The 20,731-nt window shown below is 37.1% G+C and overlaps 1 protein-coding gene across 2 annotated transcripts in view; it reads right to left on the bottom strand.

Annotated features, from left to right (window-relative positions):
- The window catches only part of GABRG3 (gamma-aminobutyric acid type A receptor subunit gamma3), a 704,379-nt gene extending 683,878 nt beyond the window's left edge, over positions 1 to 20,501 (bottom strand). For both annotated transcript variants that reach the window (XM_047864203.1, XM_047864204.1), the window contains exons 1-2: positions 20,449 to 20,501; positions 15,193 to 15,341 (exon numbers count right to left, since the gene is read on the bottom strand). In XM_047864203.1, the coding sequence (XP_047720159.1) occupies positions 15,193 to 15,341; positions 20,449 to 20,501 (202 nt within the window). The remainder of the gene's footprint in view (positions 1 to 15,192; positions 15,342 to 20,448) is intronic.
- Positions 20,502 to 20,731: the final 230 nt, after the last annotated feature.

Here is a 20,731-nt window from a genome sequence, read left to right as displayed (position 1 = left end):
AAATAGAAGTAAGCTATCAAGCTATAAACAGACATGAAGAAACCTTAAATCCTTATTACTAGTAAAAGAAACCAATTTGAAAAAGCTACATACTGTATAATTCCAAGTATATGACATTCTGGAAAGGTAAAACTACGGACATAGTAAAAAGATCAGTGGTTGTCAGGGTTGGTGAGGAAGAGGAATAGATAGAGCACAGAGGATTTTTTAAGGCCATGAAAATAGGCTGTATGTATTATAATAATGGATTCATGTCAATATACATTTGTCCAAACTGACAGAATGTGTATAACACTAAGAGTGAACCCTAAGATAAACTATGACTCTGTGTGACCATGATGTATCTAGGCTTATACTTCGAAAAGTATATAATTCTTGTGGTGATGTTGATAATGAGTGAAGTTACGCAAGTGTGGGAATAGAGGGTATATGGGAAATCTCTGTACTTTCCTCTCAACTTTGTTGTAAACCTGAAAGTGCTCTTAAAAACTGTTTAAGTCATTAAAGAAACTAAACTGTTATACAAGGAAATATCCATTTAATATAAAAGAAATTAGTAAAGAAAGCCAGAGAAAATAAACAACAAACAAACTTGAGACATAGAAAACAAAAAGCAAAATGTCAGATATAAATCTAATCATATCAATAATATTGTTAAAAGTAAAATGAGTACGGGGCGCCTGGGTGGCTCAGTCGGTTAAGTGGCTGACTTCGGCTCAGGTCATGATCTTGCAGTCCGTGAGTTCGAGCCCCACGTCGGGCTCTGTGCTGACAGCTCAGAGCCTGGAGCCTGTTTCAGATTCTGTGTCTCCCTCTCTCTCTGACCCTCCCCCATTCATGCTCTGTCTCTCTCTGTCTCAAAAATAAATAAACGTTAAAAAAAATTTAAAAAAAAAAGTAAAATGAGTAAACAATACAGTCCAAAAGAATATAAAAACAAGATGTAATACTGGGTTCTGTTCAGGAGACATATTCTAGAGTCAAAGATACAAATAGTTTGAAATCAACATGATGGAAAAGGATGTATGATGCAAACAACAGCTGTAAGAAAATTAAATAGCTATAGTAATATTAGATAAAATACACTTTAAATTTAAAAAAGCTACAACAGGGGCCTCTGGGTAGCTCAGTCAGTTAAGTATCTTCCTCTTGATTTCAGCTTAGGCCCTGATCTCAGGGTCATAGGATCGAGCCCTGCATCAGGCTCTGAACCAGGCATGGACACTGCTTAAGATTCTCCCTCTCCCTCTCCCTTCTGCCCTGCCTCTCCCTCTCCCTCCTGCCCCGCCTCTCTCTGTCTCTCTCTGTCTCAAAAAATTCCTACTAGAAATAAAGAGAAATATTTCATAGTTATGAAGAGTCATTATATTGGTAAATACTGGAAGTATTAATGCAGCCCAATTACATAAAGAACAAAAATAACATAATTAAAAGAAGTAACAGATAATTCCATATGTCACACTTTACTTCTATTTTCTACTTACAATAATGGATAGAACAAGTAGAAAGCAATTGACAGGGAAATAAAGAATTTGACCAACACTACAAAATCACAAGACTTAATAGACTTCTACATAGAACGTTCTATTAAACAACAGCAGAATTTGTATTTTTCTATTGCAGATAGAACATTATATAGGACAAAGCATATGGTAGGCTGTAAAACAAGCCTTGACAGATGTAAAAGGATTGAAATCATAAAAAAATGTGCTCTTCAATTGTAATGGAATTATATTAGAAATAAATAACAAATTTGGAAAGTTCACAAATATGTGGAAAATAAGTAATACATTTCTAAACAAACAATGGGTAAAAAAAGAAATCACCCAGAAATTCCACTTCTACATGTATACCTATAAGAAAAGAAAATAGGGGTGCCTGGGTGGCACAGTCGGTTGAAAATAGGGGTGCCTGGGTGACCGACTCTTGATCTCAGGTCATGATTTAGTGGTTTGTGAATTCAAGCCCCACATCGGGTTATGCACTGATGATGCAGAGCCTGCTTGGGATTCTGTTTTCCTTCTCTCTGACCCTACAGGTTTGTGCGCTCTCTCTCTCTCTCTCTCTCTCTCTCTCTCTCTCAAAATTAATAAACTTTCAAAAATATAAAGAAAATAAATGAAAATACCTGTCTGCACAAAATACGCACATATGCATAGCAACATTATTCAAACTAACCCAAAGTGAAAACAATCTTAATGCCTTATTGAATTTTGTTATCATTAATGGATGAAGGGATGAACACATTATAGCCATACAATAAAATCTTATTCATCAAAAAAAAAAGAAATATTGATCCCTGCTATCATATAAATGAACTTTAAAAATTGGGCTAAGTAATAGAAACCAGTCACAAAGGTGCACATGTTTCTATGATTCCATTTATATGCAGCCTCTAGAATTGGCAAATCTAAAGAGTTGTCAATGAGATTAGTAGTTGCCTACAGTTTAAAGTGGGAAGGTAATAATGAACAGCGACTGCTAATGGATACGTGTCTTTTGGGAGGGATAATGAATATGTTCTCAAATTAACTTATGGCTGCAAAAGCTTTGTGAACATCTAAAAACCATGGAATTGTATACTTTAATTGGATAAATTGTATAGTATATGAGTTATATCTAAAGATTTTTTAAAACATTTTTTTAACGTTTATTTATTTTTGAGACAGAGAGAGACAGAGCATGAACGGGGGAGGGTCAGAGAGAGAGGGAGACACAGAATCTGAAACAGGCTCCAGGCTCTGAGCTGTCAGCACAGAGCCCGACGCGGGGCTCGAACTCATGGACTGCAAGATCATGACCTGAGCCGAAGTCGGCCGCTTAACCTACTGAGCCACCCAGGTGCCCCTAAATAAAGATATTTTAAAACAAAGTAAACTAAAACTTCTTCAGGCTTACAAATGCTGAAAGAACTCATAATAAACAGACTCATACTCAGAGAAAAGTTAGGGGAAGTCCATTAAGTAGAAGGAAAATTATAAAAGACAGAAATATTTACCTATACAGAGGAAGAAAAAGCACCAGAATGGGAATGACGTGAGTGAATATATATATTAAAAAATCTTATAATTTAATGTCTTTTAGAGATAATCATCTATTTGAACAAACAATAACAATGCACTATAAGGTTTATAAACATGTACGTGTTTAAGTAAATGAATAACCACACAAGCATAAAGTCTGGGAGGAAATGGATAGAAATATACTATTGCAATGTTGGTTTTTTTTTTTAATTTTTTTTTCAACGTTTATTTATTTTTGGGACAGAGAGAGACAGAGCATGAACGGGGGAGGGGCAGGGAGAGAGGGAGACACAGAATCTGAAACAGGCTCCAGGCTCTGAACGGTCAGCACAGAGCCCGACGCGGGGCTGGAACTCCCTGACCGCGAGATCGTGACCTGGCTGAAGTCGGACGCTTAACCGACTGCGCCACCCAGGCGCCCCATGCAATGTTTTTATACTATGTGTAAACTGGTATAAAATCGCCTGGAGGTACACTGTTATAAGTTAAAGATTATACTACAAACCTTTAATAAAACCACTAAAATAGCAAAATAAAGGGTTATAGATAATAAGAGGACAAAGGAAATAAAACCGAATCATAAAAAGAGGGGGAAAGAAACAGCAAAGAGAATCTAAAGAAAATCAATAAAAATATGACAGATTTAAATCTAAACACAATAATTGCATTAAATGTAAACGGTTTAAAGACTCTAATTAGAATGTAGAAATTATTATATTGAATTTTAGAAAAGCAAAACAAACCTATATGGTGCCTACAAGAAATATACTTTAAACCTAATGACAAATATAGGTTACAAGTAAAAGAATGGATAGACCTATACCATACTAATACTACGCAAAAGAAAGCTGCAGTATCTATTTTAACATCAGACAAAGTAGATTTCACAAAAAGAATACTTCCAGGTACAAAAATATTCTTTTTCTAGTGATGATGTGGTCAATTAATCAAGAGGGCATAAAAATCCTAAATGGTTTTACCCCTAATATCACTGTTCCAACATCCATAATTTAAGCATTGATAGAACTATAAAGAGAAATGGACAGATACACAGTTATTACCAAAAATTTCAATACCCCACCCTCAATATTTAATAAAATAGGTTTAAAAATCAGTGAGTAATAAATAAGTAGTGAGGATGAAAAGTATAGCACAGGGAATATAGTCAGTAATACTGTAATGTTGTATGGTGAGAGATGGTAACTACACTTATTGCGGTGAGCACTGCATAATGTATAGAATAGTTGAATCACTATATAATGTATAGAATAGTTGAATCACACATGAAACTAATATAACATTGTATGTTAACTATACTTCAATATCAGGGGTGCCTGGGTGGCTCAGTTGGTTAAGCATCCGACTCTTGGTTTCAGCTCAGGTCATGATCTCACGTTCCTAGGTTCAAGCCCTACATTGGGCTCCACACTGACAGAATGGAGCCTGCTTGGGATTCTTTCTCTGCCCCTGCCCCACTCATGCACGCACATGCTCTCTCTCTCTCTTGCGCTCTCTCTCTCAAAATAAATAAACTTAAAAAAAACCCTATGCATCAATAACAAAAAATAAATACATCAGCAAGTAGATCTTTATAAAAATAAGCACCAACTTCACCTAAATGAATTTACAGAAGACTCCACCTCATAATAGCAGAATACACATTCTTTTCCAAGTGCACACCAACATAGATCACATTCTGGGTCATGAAACAAGTCTCAATAAATTTAAAAGGATTTGAGTCATACAAGTATGTTCATTGACCACAGTGGATTTTAATTAGAAATCAGTAACAGAAAGGTAACTGGAAAGATCTTAAATATTTGGAAAATGAATACCACACATTTAAATGAACACCATGCATGGGTGAAAGAAGAAATCAAAAAGGAAATTATATATATATATTGACTATGTTATTGACTATATTCCCTGTGTTGTACTTTTCAGCCTCATAACTTATTTATTACTTACTGATTTTTTAAGCCTAGTTTTACTAAATATTGAGCATGGGGTATTGAAATCTCTGATAATAACTGTATATCTGCCCATTTCTCTTTACAGTTCTATCAGTGTTTAAATTATGGATGTTGGAACAGTGATATTAAGGGTAAAACCATTTAGGATTTTTATGTCCTTTTGATTAATTGACCAGATCATCATTAGAAAAAAAAATTGTTCCTGGCAGCATTCTTTTTGTGGAATATACTTTGATGTTAAAATAGATACTGCAGCATTCTTTTGCATAGTGTTAGTATGGAATAGGTCTATCTATTCTTTTACATGTAACCTATATTTGTCAGTAGGCACCATATAGGTGTGTTTTGCTTTTCTAAAATTCAATCTAATAATTTCTACATTCTAATGGGAGTCTTTAGGCCATTTACATTTATATAGGCGTATATATAAATTTACTGAATGTAAATGAAATCAAAACATTGAAATTTGTGGGATGCCACTATAGTATTCCTTGGGGGGAAATTTATAGCACTAAACACTAAAATTAGATGATATGTCAAATCAGTGACTTCATCTTCCACTTCAAGAAACTAAAAAAAAAAGCAAATTAAATATAAAGCAAGAAGAAGAATGATAACAATACAGATCCAAGTGGAAATCAGTGAACTAAAAAACAGAAAAATAATATTCCAATTTAGTAGGTCTTGGGGTTAGGCCCTGATCTCTGCATTTTAAAGAGCTCCCCAGCTCTTCTGATTTAAAGAGCTTTATATCAGAATTATTCTGATAATTCTGAATATAAATTCTGATAATTCTGATAATTCTCAGATAATTCTGATATAAAGCCAGACTTGTGAACTGTTATACAGATTTCCTCTAGAATCCCTTCAAGCCATGATATTCTATGAAACTATAATTTTGACATCTGCATTTGTCCCTCAAATGTGAATTAGTAGGATAACAACCTAATCAGTATGGGCACAGTAATACTTTATAAAAGGATCTGTAAGATATTTTGGATCAGGATGTTAATTACATACTGATGAAATGCTGACAGTGAAAAAAAAATCTCAATCTAAGACAGAGCTTTTATGCCACTGGAGCTGAGAGTTCTATTCCACTACTCATAAACCAGGCTGAATAGCAGCCAAGATGGTGTGTGGGTCTGGGAACACAGCAGACAGAAGGCATGTGACACTTTCCATTCTCTGTCTATGAGCCAGGTGTTATAATCTATAATTCTTACAACAGGACTTAGATTTAGTTTTAATTATTCCATTTAGAGATGGAAATCTATAAGTGGTGAAGTTGTTTCTTTCTCTCAGTGAATCTGCTGGCAACTGGTGGAAGAACCCATTATTTGAGTCCAGCTCTTTTCTTACTCAAACCCTCTCTAAGCCACATGAAGCTATTTTGCTCAATTCCTGCAGTAGTAATGAATAAACATAAGAAACAGATCATTTGTTATTCTATAAATGGAATTGCATATTCAAATCAAGTCCAGTCATTATATTATTCCTAGGGACATGTGATCTCAGTTATTTACCAAATTACATATAAAAAATACTTATACATTGAAATCTCATTATATGTTTCCTACAAGCAAAAATACAGCCTGGTGAAAAAAAAGTCTTTTTAATGAACTGAACTGCATGCATATGCTCTAATACAGGCTTGCCTTACAAAGAACTCTGCCTTAGGTAAAACAATGCCATGGTAAAATCCTAAGTCTAAGGTATGTGTGTGAAAAGGATCACTGCCCAAAATGTGGGCATTATGTGGGGATTATGTGAGGAAGGGTCACCTACCACCATGTGTTGAGCTGAGGTGATGGGTCTTAACCCAGTGTCTGCTGGATGCCTACTTAGTCTCCCAAAGAGATGACAGGTATAATTTCTCCACAAAATTTATTCTCCACCCCCCTATGCATTTGAAATAGCTTTATGAGAAAATCAGTTAACTGTCTACAGTAATAGCTTTTACTTCAAGGACAGCAATTAAGAATGTCTGTTTCCTCTCCTCCTACATCTGTTCTGCGAATGGAGTGAATACATTTGAATTGTTTTCTGGATATACAGTGATTGTTGAGAAATGACAACTTACCCATCTGTGTAGTAGGCTGTGGTTTTTAGGTGAAGACTGACTAATCTGACCTAAATATACACTTGAAACAGCCCTCCGATGTGCATTAAGAAAGGAAAAGATTGTTACAAAGGTCATCTGAAAATCAGTGCCCAGCTGAGGCAGTTAGTCTGCTATGCATTAGAGACCCCAAATATAGCACACCTTACCTTCAACTCTTTTCCTCTAACATACAAGCACCGACACTTCAACACTTGAACTTCATTTCTTTGGATTAAAACCTTATGTCTCTTATTCTTCCTTAAAATATAAAAACCATCAGGATGAGGGACAATTGTATATATCCATTATAAATCATATCTTAATAATACATTTGATTCTTTGTACAGCGCTTAATACATTTCAAAATTCTCTCAAATTCTGTGATCTAACTTGAACTCTCAAAACCCTATGGAAGGACATGGTAGGAGTTGTCACATTTACACACATCAGGAAACAGCTCAGAAAGACATGAGGGTTTTCTCTGCCTTTCCACTGGCTATTCCAGGCTTCTCTCTGATACATCACATCTGTGACCAAAAGTCTTTAAGCATTCTTTTTATAGTTCTTTGGTTACTCAATCATGCCCATAATTTTTCACTGAAAGATATCAAAGAGCAACACAATAAGACATGATTTAAAAATTATACTTCAAAGCCCACTTATTATGTCTCTTAGTTGCTTAACATGCATTATCCACAACAAAACTAACTCCTAACTTATCTGGGGTCATATTCCCATACTTAGTATTGTCTCTTTCCCTTTCGTTAGTATTGTCTCTTTCCCTTTCGTCATCCAGCAACATGACCCTGGAATGGGTAGGAGCTCCTCCTGTAGCACTCAGCAGGATATTCTCTAGGTCACTTCAGTAATCTTGAATCAGTGTGGAGCTACCATGTCCAGTTCTGGGAGGTGTGAAGAAAAGAAGTTCAGGACATCTTAGCCAGTGGAGCATTCCCCACTGAGGAGGAGGTTAGGATTCCTCTGTCTTCTGCCACCAAGTTACAGCAGTGGCAGAGATCACCTTCTCACTCATGCAACCAGCTTCTTCTCATACCAGATGCTCATCATTCCTCATTTAGAAGAAGTTTTAACTAAACTGGGAAAATAAACTTTGGAAAAGCCTGGAAAAGAAGTCCAGATATGCAAATACCTGAAGAAGAGGGATAGAAAATTAATCCTTCTTTTCATGGACATAGCCAAGAAAAGATTATTCAGATGTTCTGCTTAGATTAAATGAGTCCATGAGTCATTTCTATGCATTGTTCATGTATTCGGTGTTCATTCACCTTTAAAAGCAAACAAATAACCTTTTATTTTTCCCAATACTGATTGTACTTGGTATAGACAGTCCAGATTATGGACAGGGAATTTGTATTCTGTAATATTCTATTTTCAGGAGAGTGGTTCAAATTTCTTGAAATCCTGAAGGGAGAGAAATTCACTCAGGTTCATTTCCTTTCCTTTTCACAATTCTCTTATTAGAAGGTATATCCTCCTCCAGCCTTTTCGAGCTCACATGACAAGATCTGTTCCGGAGATAAATGATACCCTAAATAACCCTGAACTAGTAAAGGACACAGCAGAAGTATTACTTAGAATGATGGATAGTTAAAGATGGAGAACTAAAACAGATACATTCATAATTTAGAAGTTAGTTGAGGAGAGAGAATAGCTGGAAAAATAGTGAGTATTTTTAAAACATAATGATCACAATTTGTATTATGAAAACTAAGTAGAAGATTCCATGTGGATATGTTACTTCTATGCAACATAAATGAGTCTGTTCGATTCCATCTATTTATTGTTGACAATAACAGTGATGAGCCATTTTATTTATTTCCTGAGGACGCAGTTAGACTATGTATATTGGGAGGTGCCAACGTAAACTACTGCATCTATAGTTAGGAACTGCGAACTGTGTCCTGGGGTGGGGGGAAAGAAGATCAATTCTCAGCTGCAGAACTATGGAAAGTACACAAAAGTGTTGCAGAAGCAGTTTCATGGATGCAACACATTACGTCATCCTCAAGACAGTCCTTCAATATGTGCTATTTCTATTGTACAGATGAGGAACTGATACTTAAAGAAATTCAAGGAAGACACTTGTTCCACTCTGGCTGGGAGGTAAGAGGGGGGCAGACCATGAAAAGGGGTTCTTGTAGGAGGTAATATCTAGGCTTGAAGAAAGGTAGCAAAAAGCTTAGTGTGGAAGTGGGAGAAGGGTGTTAATATAATCACACCTGGAATGAAAGAATAGAAAAATCAAGTATCCAGATAAGGAAAGCAGGAGGGTTGATGTCCCCAAAAGGTATAACATGTGAGGTGTGGAGTTTGAGGAGTGGAAGTAGGTAAGGGCCAGATAGTGGCTTACCTCTTAATTTCATTCTAGGGGCTTGATTTTATCCTAGAATCAAGTGGAGTTTGAATGAATTTAAGCTAAAGAGTGCCTTAAACAGGCTTGCCTTACTCCAAAGTGGGATTTGCAATATCAACTCCTAAAGTGCTTTTTTGGGGGGACCCTACCCCCTTCCATCCTCTTTAGAAAAAACAAGCATCTATGTTGCTCCCCAGTTGTCCATGGTCCAGGGCTTGGTGCAGAGTGAAAGCACAGTAAATAGGGACTGACTGGGAGAGGGAGGGAGAGTGATAGAGAGGTGAGCAGATAAATTGGTAATTACAGTAAACTAATAATAGATCCATGTATAGCACTATGTTATGAAATACAAGTTGACTGTATCCTGATGAAGAGGCATCAGGGTTATAGCACATAAAATGGGCTACATGTGAAAAAAGTAGTGAGAAAATAAAATAAATTCTGATTTTTATAGGAAATTGTCCTTTAAAGCAAAGCCCTTCTAAATCCTGAAAGAAAATCATGTCTAATTCAGTATCTTTGACCAGGAGAGCTGATCTTGGGCAGTTATTCTGATTGAGCATCAATGAGTTGCAGGAATTAGCCATTCAGACATTGTTTACCATTTAAATGCAGCAGGAAGAGGATCCTGTAATGCACCAGTGATCCTTCAGACTTTCATTAGGTCATTCTGCTGCCCCAAGGATCATGACAATGTGAATGGTGGAACTTTATAGTCATAGACCAAAAGATGTGTATCCTGGTTTACAGTTCAAAATCTTTCACTCAAAAACCACAGAGCCCTTCTGATGACATGAGGCTTTAGAAGAATTGCCATCTAAAAAAGTATTCTTCCTTTATGTGCATTATGCTGTTTCACCTGGAAAATTCAAAATTCCTTATGTACATAATGGAAAAATAAAATCTCCAGAGTTGTGAATAGTGCTTGCCTTTTGCCTTAATATATCCCCTTCTGAGTGTTTTGGTGTGTGTGTGTGTGTGTGTGTGTGTGTGTGTGTGTGTGTGTAGAAGGGATTCTCTGTTTTTTAATAGGATTGCCTGGCATTTTCTACAACTAGTAATGTGGCTAGGTAATCTAGCTATAGTCAGAGATCTGGGTTGGAAGCTGAACTCACCCACTTTCTACCCATGTCCAATTTTCCACTTCTGAAGACAAATGTGGTGTCTACCATAGATTGAAGGTGCAGTGCTATACTGTAACACAACATAAGCAAAGGATTATACTTACCCAGAACAGCAAGGAACAAGTCTTATTTATCTTTGCTCTGGGGCCAACCACAGTGTCTGACAACTAATGAGGAAATTAGCACCATTATCTCAATCTTCTCTTTCCATATTAATGCAGAATTACTGCAATCTTCACATTGCATAGACCGACCCTTCATTTAAGGGGAAAATGTGGTGACAATTGAATTTATGAACCTTGTGCAATGGTAATTTAGATGTACTGCTCACTGAATAAATGTCTTAAAACTGCAAGGAAGTTTATGAGTAATTTGGTGCCCTTCTTTCATTGTATAGAAGAGGCAACAGAAACACGCAAAGATGACATGAATGCTCCAATAATGCACTGGGTATGTATCTCCAAACTCTCTGCACACTACATCACAAGGGTTTTGATGTTCTATGCCTACTGAAACCAGTGTAATTCTATGTCCTGCTACTGATAAATTGGACACCTGAGCCTCAAACTTGGAAAACCAGAGGAACAAAGAGCTGGGGTAGTATGCAAGCTAGCAAGCTGCTGGACTCTAAATGAAACTCAGCCCCATGGAGAAGAATAAATAAGCTACAGTTTTGGTTCATCCTATGAAAAATGTGTCTGCCACAATCCCCATGTTCTCTGATCATCACCAAGAATATGGTACAGGCCTGTACCAACAACTGTATGCATTCCTCTCCTGGCCAAACACACCACTTTTGCCTTGGTCTTGGATCAGAATCTACTTTTAAAATCAATCTATCATTAATCTATCAAAACAATTGATAGAAAACAACCTAGACAGAAAATCAGCAAAGATATAGCAGAACTCAACAATACCACCAAACAACAGGATCCAATCCATTCAGCGACAGCAAAATGCACATTCTTTTCAAGTGCCTATGGAACATTCACCAAAATAGACCATATTCTGGGCCATACATCAAACATTAACAAAATCAAAAGAATTTAACTCACATAGAGTATATTCTCTGGTCACAATGGAATCAAACTAGAAATCAGTAAGAGGTAACAGGAAAACTTCCAAACACTTGGAAACTAAAAACACACTTCCAAATAGTCTATGAGTTAAGGGGGGAAAAAAACTCAAGAGAAAGAAACACATTGAACTTAATAAACAATGAAAGTCCAACATACCAAAATCTGTGAGATATAGCTAAACTAGTGCAGTGAGGGTAATTTAAAGTACCCTTGCTTAGATTAGAAAAGAAGAGTCTCATGTCAAGAAACTAAGTGCTACATCAAAACAGAAGAAGAGTAAACTAAACTCAAAGAAAGCAGAAAAAACGAATAATAAAAATAAAAGCAAAGCTTAATGAAATTGAAAACAGAAAAACAATAGAGAAAAACAATGAAACAAAAAGGAGATTCTAATAAATTACATTTAGAATAAATGATAAATAAATTTAGAATAAATAATAAATAAATAAATAAGAAAAGGTCAATCAAATAAATCTCTAGCAAGATGACAAAGAAGAAATAAAGATGACACAAATTACTGTTATCAGAAATGAAGCAAAGGATATATTATAGGCCCTAAAGATATTAAAAGGTTTATAAAGGAATATCAGAAACTATTCTACACACATAAATTAACATCTTAAAGGAAATGGAACAATTCCTTGAAAAGCACAAACCATCATAACTTACCTAATATAAGTTGAAGAGACTTATAACTATTAAGGAAATTAATTTGTAATGACAAAAATCCCAGAAAAGTAATCTCCTGACCCAGACAGTATCACTGAAGAATTCTATCAAATATTTAAATGAGTAGTTAACACAAATTTTTACAGAATCTTTTCCAGAAAACAGATGAAGCTAGTGCTACCTGATACCAAAACCAAAGACTGTCAAAAAAAAAAAAAAAAAAAAGGAAAAAGAACTACAGACCAATGTTCCTCATGAATAGAGATGCAAACATTCTTACCAAAATATTGGCAAATAGAATTTAGCAATATATAAACAGAGGTTTTGAAAAAGAGTATTATCAAACACATAACCATGTGGGGCTTATTCTAGGGTTGCAAGACTGATTCAATATTAGAAAATCACTCAACCTAAATCACCATATTAAGTGTCTAATATATATAAATATAATTTGGCAAAATTCAACATCATTCATGATAAAAAGAAAAAAAAACTTTCAGAAAACCAGAAATAGAGGGAACTCTCTCAGTTTGATAAAGAACATATACAAAATAACTCTAGGTAACATTACATTTAATAATAAAAGACTGAATGCCTTTCCTCTGAGATCTGGAACAAAGCAAGGTGTCCACTCACACTATTGCTCTTCAACAGAGTGTTGGAAGTTCTAGCCAGTGAAATAAGGCTATAAAATAAAATAAAAGACATACAGATTGGAAAGCAAGACATAAAACTTTCAGATGACATGATGGTGTACACAGAAAATCCCAAGGAACCTATCAAAAAATGAACACACAAAACTTCCTAAAACTAGTGAGTTTCAGCAAGTCAGAGAACACAAAATCAACATATAAATAATAACTATATTTCTGTATATCTAGCAATGACACAGGGAAAAAGAAAATTGTAAAAACAGTACCATTTGTAATCACTCCAAAAGCATGAAATATTTAAGGGGAAAATATAACAAAAGATATTCAGGACTTGTATACTAAAAACTGTAAAACACTAGATGTAAAAAATTTAGGATGATCTAAAATGGAAAAACATATCACATTTGTGGGTCTGAATACTCAACATAGTAATGACAGCATTTTTCCAAAACTAATACAGAGACTTAAAGGTTTTTCTAGATATAGACAAGGTAATTCTAAAATTCATATGGGAAACAAATGGATTATAAGAGTCAAAATAATTTTTAAAGAGAGGAATAAAGAGGCTGAACTAATCTACCCAATTTTAAGACTTACTATATAACTATAGTAACCAGGACTGTGGGTATTGACACAGTGATAGACACAAAAATGAAAAGAACAAAATAGAGAACCCAGAAATAGCCTACACTAGTTGATTTTGGCAAATGTGTAAATGCAATTCAACAGAGAAAAGACAGTCTTTTTAATAAATGGTGATAGAGGAACTAGATATCCATACCAAAAAAAAAAAAAATGGTGAAGGGAGCTTAGCTCTAAACCTCACACCCTGATTTTATATAAAGACAGATAATGAATTAAATGTAAAACATAAATTTATAAAACTTTTAGAAAAAAACAAAGGAGAAAATCTTGAGGAACAGGGGCTTCATGAACAGTTCTTAGACAACTCCAAAAGCATGTTCCATAAAAGATTAAAAATCAATAAACTGAACTTCATCAATATTAAAAAATTTTCCTCTGTGACAGATCTTATTAAGAAGATGAAAAGACGAGCTACATATTGAGAAAACATCTGCAAACTATATCTGGCAAAGGAATCACACGTAGATTATATGAAGAACTCAATAACGGAACAGCAAAAATAAAATAAGATAAAATAAATAAAATAAAAATAAAATAAAATAAAATAAAATAAAATAAAATAAAATAATTTTTAAAGGGCAACCAATATGAAGAGACATTTCAATGAAGAGGACCTAATGTTGGCAAATACACACATAAAGGGAACTCAATATCACTAACCATTAGGAAAATACTAATCAAAACACAATGAGGTATCAATCTAGTAGATTTATACCTATTAGAGCAGCTAAAATAAAAATAGTGACATTCTTGGTGAAGACAGAGAAACTAAATCTCTCATACATTGCTGGTGGGAACAGAAAATGGTACAGACACTTTGGAAAAAAAGTTTGACAGTTTCTTAAAAAAACTAAACAGACATTTATCGTATGGCTTAGCAATCATACTCCTGGGCATTCACCCCAGAGAATAAAATCTTATTTCCACACAGAAACCTCTAAACAAATACACACAGTCATTTTATTTGTAATGGACAAAAACTGGAAACAACAAAAATGTTCCTCAAGAGGTGAGTGGATAAACAAACTGTGGTACATTGCTGCCATGGATGATTATGTAGTAAAAAGAAAGAACACACTACTATGAATACACACAACAACTTGAATGGATCTCCAAATCACTTTGCTGAGGGAAAAAAAGCCAATCTCAAAAGGTCACATACTGAATGACTGCATGAATGTGACATTCTAAAAATGACAAAAATACAGAAATAACAAATAGTGGCTGACGGGGGTTAGGAATTTTGGAGGAGAGAGGTAGGCATGACTACAGGAGCAGCAGGAGTGGGATCTTTATGACGACAAAATAGTTCAGTATGTTGATTGCAGTGGTCCTTCCACAAATCTACATATGATAAGACAACATGAAACCATGCACACACATTGTAACAGTGTCAATCTCTTCGTTTTGACATGATACTACAGTCATAAATTATGTGACTGCACTATCTTTGCAATTTCCTTTGAATTTATCATTATTTAAAGTAAAAACTTAAAGAATATATCTCACAGTATGTTTTCTATTGGAATAACAAACATCAACACTCACTTCCAATATCTGGCCTCAGCTTTTTATCATATTCTCTTAGCAACTTGTTGAGGATAAGAGTCACATCAGTGTCTTGGGATTTTGGAGCCAAGACCCACTTTTGGTTTGATGATGAATCTTCATATTCATCCTCTTCCACCTTCCTGGACCTGTAATTATGGCACAAAGTGTGAAGTATAAGTTGTAGCAATAGCTCCAGGAAGTGTCTTAAGCTTGGCCCACTCAAGCACCATTGACATAGGTAGAAAGTCCCCAATACTCACAGCCCAATCAATGGGTTACATCTAAAATGAAAACAAAACAAAATACATTTTAGAAATAATCCAATTGGATGAATGCCACTGCTCTTAACATGTCATGATGTTTTCATTAAATGTCACAAAATTATTCCTTGTGTACGTTAAACTATAGACTGAAAAGTAAATCAATGCCAGAAGGTCAGCCAAGCAGCAATCACCCTTGCTTGGATCCACCTTGAAAACCTCTGAAGGTCAAAACACAAACCTTCCAGATGTTTGTCAGATGGTGACTTTACATGCTGTTTCCACCCCCTACTGCCAAGACCTCATTTTAGTTGAAGGTGAGAATAGGTTTTGCAGAATCACACTCACTGAAAAATAGTTAAGTCTGAATTCTGTTCTTCTTAAGGAGACTGGAACCTTCGGTCAAGGTAGACATGGGCACATTATCAGGTGGTCTGTTTGGCCAGCACTAATGTGTGGTGACAGGGAACAGAGATGGTGTTTGGTGAATAACTTCTGGCAAGTTGACATGCCTCCTCCAACACAAACTGATTCATTTCTTACAGAGCAGGATAATACAGACATTAAAAATTAAAATATTTCTAATATGTCTTAATCATTTGGCCCCTCAATAAATGGATCAAAATGAATGTTTGAGCACCTTTGAGCTTGTCTCATGCAACATGACAGCTACCTCTCCTGGGTGATACACACTGACAGGAGTACTTGAATGGAGAGGCATCAAAATGACAAGTTAGTTTTCTTAGCTGAGTGAGGCCACCTCAACAGCACAGCCTTTTGGGCTTGAAAAGAGGAGAGTCTCCTTTTGCATCAAAGCAGCATTTCCAGGTGGACTGCATTTACTAGGGCAAAAAAAAAAAGCCTGTAAAACAACAAACAGTTTTGCTTATACTCTGTCAACATAAATGCCTTAGTGACTTTTCACCAAAGAGAACAAAATATGGAATAGAAAATTGTATTGAGGTTTATTTGTCCTGACTTTGTATCAGCTCATTTCTGTTTAGCTTCCCAGAGAGAAGCCAAAATGTTAACATTATCCCAGGGCAACTGTGCTCTGGGACACAAGTTTCTTTAAGTTAAATTTTGGAATTGTCTAAATTATCTACAATGAACATGAAAGAAATGAAGAGAGTAAATTTTCAAAAATTTATTATCTCTACTTTGTTTAAATCCTAATAATCATATATATAATATTATATTATAATCACATAATTATATCTATAGTATAATAGTTTATATAATTTTATGTAATATGTAATCATACATATATGTCATATATTATATACATTATAGTCTTTTTATGAGTGTTAACTAGCCTTAACCTAGATTAGGGCAGTATCACATAGTCTAGTCTCAGATGACTATACACATTTATATAAGATTTTGAAAATGAGTACATGGTATATGTCTGGCAGATTGATTTCACTGAAGTTTTTCCTAGGCTTATCTTAACTGTAATTATATTTCTTGAATATGTATCGACTAGAAGGTTAAAATAAATCATCCATAGAAACTATAAATTTCTGGGAGTTTTTATTTGCACTTAACATTCACCATCAATAAGAACTTAAAAAAATTGGGACACATTCAAGAAGTGACATGTTGCATTTCATTATTTGTAAAACTGAACTTTTACAAATAACAATATAGAATTTAAAATGTCACTGTAGAATATTTTATCAGAAATATTGTCAGGAATATCGTGTTGGGGACAAAAAAAAGAGAGGCTGAGGCAGGCTCTGTAGGACTTGGTTAGCTAGAAGCAATCATTGCCCACAGGACCTGGCAATTCATTCCACAGCAAAACCATTTGGGAGACTGGGGACAGAGGGACAGATCACCTTGGCAGAATCACATATAACATTCTCAAGACATGTTCCAACTCAGCCACAGTCCTTTCCTCTATCCCTCTGTTGTCTGCCTCTTTCTCTCCTCTCTTCTCTTTGCCTCCCATCCCTTTCTCTCTTACCCCTCTCCTGAAGTCCCCTCCCCCACCCCCAAAGACAGCTCACTCCACAGACCAGACTATGCTTTTTGTGCTCTGCTATTTTTTATTGCCCCAATGGTCATATGTACATAGATTGAGAACATTAACTCTTCATCAGTTCTCTATATATACACAGCCTTCGTTTCTGAAAAATTCTTTTAACTACTTCAAATGCAGGTATTATAATGAGCCTAATTCTCCCTCTAGTGGTGAGGAGAGGGTTTTCCTGAAATTGCATAAGCATCTTCTTTAGAGGCCAAGGCAGGTGAGAGTGGGAGAGAGGAGGAAGGAAAAGCAGCAGCATCCTCTCCCACCCCTTTAGGAAGTCAACCAGGACCTACAGCTTGATGGTTGGGCTGGGGTACACAGTTGCAAAGCGTGGGCAGAGATCCCCTTGTCTCCTTAGAGACTGACACTGAGCTTTTCCCAATTCTGATCTTCCGTCAGTTTGCTGCAGGACTTCAGAGAATGAAATAAAAGCCTCACAGTGCTGATGTCAGACCACCAGCCCCACAGAAAAATCTTCCCTTTGATGAAAACTAAATCTCATCTCAGAGGACCCACTAGAATGTGAATAAAACACGAATGATCTGCTTTTCTAAGTGGGTTATATATAATCTTTACGAGTGTTCTGTTATCAGGATTTTGGATCCTAAATACTATCACTGCAATTAGCTTTTTCTTAAAAACAAACCAGCAATGTATCATCATTTTTAGATGTTATTTTCACATCTTACACCTTCTCTTTGACTAGAAGGACAAAGTCTGAAGTGTTTTTAAATATTAAAAGGAGCTCCTAAACCTCAGAAATCAGTTAAGTGTCTGCAAGGTATCACCAAGCTCCAGGCATGACTTAGTGCGTTCTAATGCATAATAAGCACATCCATGGGGTGTCTGAACAGGGTGCTTTTCTCTCCATGGAGTTGCCAAGCCATCACCACAGAGCACACTGTTAGAACATTTTCCAGGGATTTTGAACACCAGAAGGGCATTCCAGAGTGCAAACAAGAACCCTCTCAGCATTAATAACAGTTATGAAAGATGACACTGGTCATCAGATTATTTTACATGTCTGTAAAACCCATTCAAAGAATGAAGACACTTTCAAAGGAGAGGCGTATAGCAATATAATTAGTTTAAAATTTGGATTTTCTTGCAACTGATATACAACCTCTATTTTGAAGTCCAGGGAATGAACCAAGATATAGAACATATTAAAATCATTACATGTGCCTTGGTGAAATTTAAGTATGAAGAATCCCAAGAAATTGGACATGTATTTGGGAATTCCCTAGAAACCTGACTGCTTCATGTTAGATACTAAGACATCTTCCTACTTCCTAAGCACATAAACTAATGAGGACAATGAGCAGTTTTCCTTTTAGCATATTAAGTATCTATAAATCTAAAGTATCTGTAATTAATGATCTAGCTCTGAAATATAGGTCACTTCAGTTTGTGGCAACAGAAAAGATCATGTGGATATGACTTCAAATCTGGACTATATACTTCAGAATTCTACATTATGCCTGGTGCTATCTGCTGGTCTCTCTGGCTCTAGACAGAGATACATCCAGGCGGAATCAATTTCAGAAAGTGGGCTTCCATTTCCTTCCCCAGTTCTCTCCTTAGACGGGAAGAAACTGGAGTTGAAAGGCCCAATGAGTACTATGCCTGGTGGAGAGAGCTGCCTGTGAGTCACCAGTTGACATTCTCTGGCACACTATCTGCCTTTCACACTTTCACCTCTTAGTGGGGATAATGGTATGGAGGGGATGGCCAGGGCTTTCTTCTTCAGAGCCAAACACCCCTGCCAAAGGTGGGGAGTGAGACTGGGGCTCCTATTACGCCTTTTAAGATTTGTTAATGTACCTCCTTCCTTCCTTCCTCACATGAATGAAAATGTAAGCCTGTCATCGTCTACTGACACTTGCAGCACTTACTGCCCATAGGAAGGCTCTCTAGTTCTCTAGCTTCCAGATACAGAAAATAAAGAGGTGTCAAAACAAGAGTGTTTTGGGGAAGTGGGTGTCCCAAGATTCTTGGGATGGGGATAGGGGGAGAGGCATGGAGCTGCTCTGATTTCCAAAGTCTGGGCCAGAGATCTAGTCTAGGAGACAGAACTAAAGAAACCAAACCCAGAATATCTTGTTATATTTACAGCAACAGGGTTTAACGCCTCTGGTCCCATCATCCTTCCACCCTCATGAGCCATCTTCATCCTTTCCTGGAGGTCTCTAAGCTCCCATTATTTGGTTGCTATTCTAGGATGCAGGTTATGGGTATTTATGGTAAGATAATGTCTTACAGCTGCCAGGAAAAGCCTTATTATCAATTATCAACATGCTTTATGGGAGTAAGTGTGTATGTCTGTGTATGTGAAAACTGGCTCATCTAGAAGTGGTGCATGTGTATAGTATGTGTTTGCAGAACCTGGAGAGGAGAATCATTTCTGAGAAGGGTTCTTTCCCTTGCTCCAATCCTCTTCTGCCTGTCTCCAGCCTGGATGTTCTTTGCCAGTGTGATCTAAACTAGGCAGCTAGGAAATCATGACTTCTTAGTCCTGGGAAATTTCAGAGTGATGGAAATTATACAGAACGTCAGTCAATGTGTTTGTATGAACCCCTGGAACACTTGTAGAGAGGGGTAAATGGGAGGTACACACCGCCGGTCATTTATGATAGTGGTTTTCAAAACCCCTTAAAACCACCATATCCGAAAAGCTTCAAGAGAAGAGCCCCATTAATCTCAGAGTCCCCACATTCCTGGTTGCAGAGAAGGCTGCAGCCGCCCAGCCTGGAGAGGCAGATAGCCCTGTCAAAGGGGAGACTGGGACAGGTGAGATGCAGGCGGACTCCGTCTCCCCCGGGCCGGCCCCAGCGGGGCTATGCCGCAGCCCAGCCGACGGCGGGACGCACCGGGGCTCCTGGCCGGCAGACAGCGCCCCCCGCCGCCTTCCCGTCCCGCTCGGAGCCTCCAGGGCTGCAGGGCCCGGGCGCCACTTACCGGGCGTGCAAACCCGAGAACAGACAGAGGAGGAGGAGCAGCTTCGGGGCCATGGTGCGGTGGAGCTCGGGGAGCAGGTTCTGGGGCCTCCAGCCAGGCGCGGCTTCCTCCGGAGCGCGGGCCTCGCCTCCGCGGGCTCTTCCCTCCCTCGCTGCCTTTGATGCCACTGACTGCGGCGCCACTCGGGCTCCCGGCCACCGCGGCCGGACAGGTGTGGGGCGCCCCCGACGGCCCGCGGGTCTGCGCCCAGCTCTGCGGGGTGCACGCGGGGCACCCTGCCACC

The sequence above is a fragment of the Prionailurus viverrinus genome, chromosome B3 (assembly GCF_022837055.1).
Source record: "Prionailurus viverrinus isolate Anna chromosome B3, UM_Priviv_1.0, whole genome shotgun sequence".
Taxonomy (NCBI): domain Eukaryota; kingdom Metazoa; phylum Chordata; class Mammalia; order Carnivora; family Felidae; genus Prionailurus; species Prionailurus viverrinus.
This window is presented reverse-complemented; position numbering and strand designations above follow the sequence as displayed.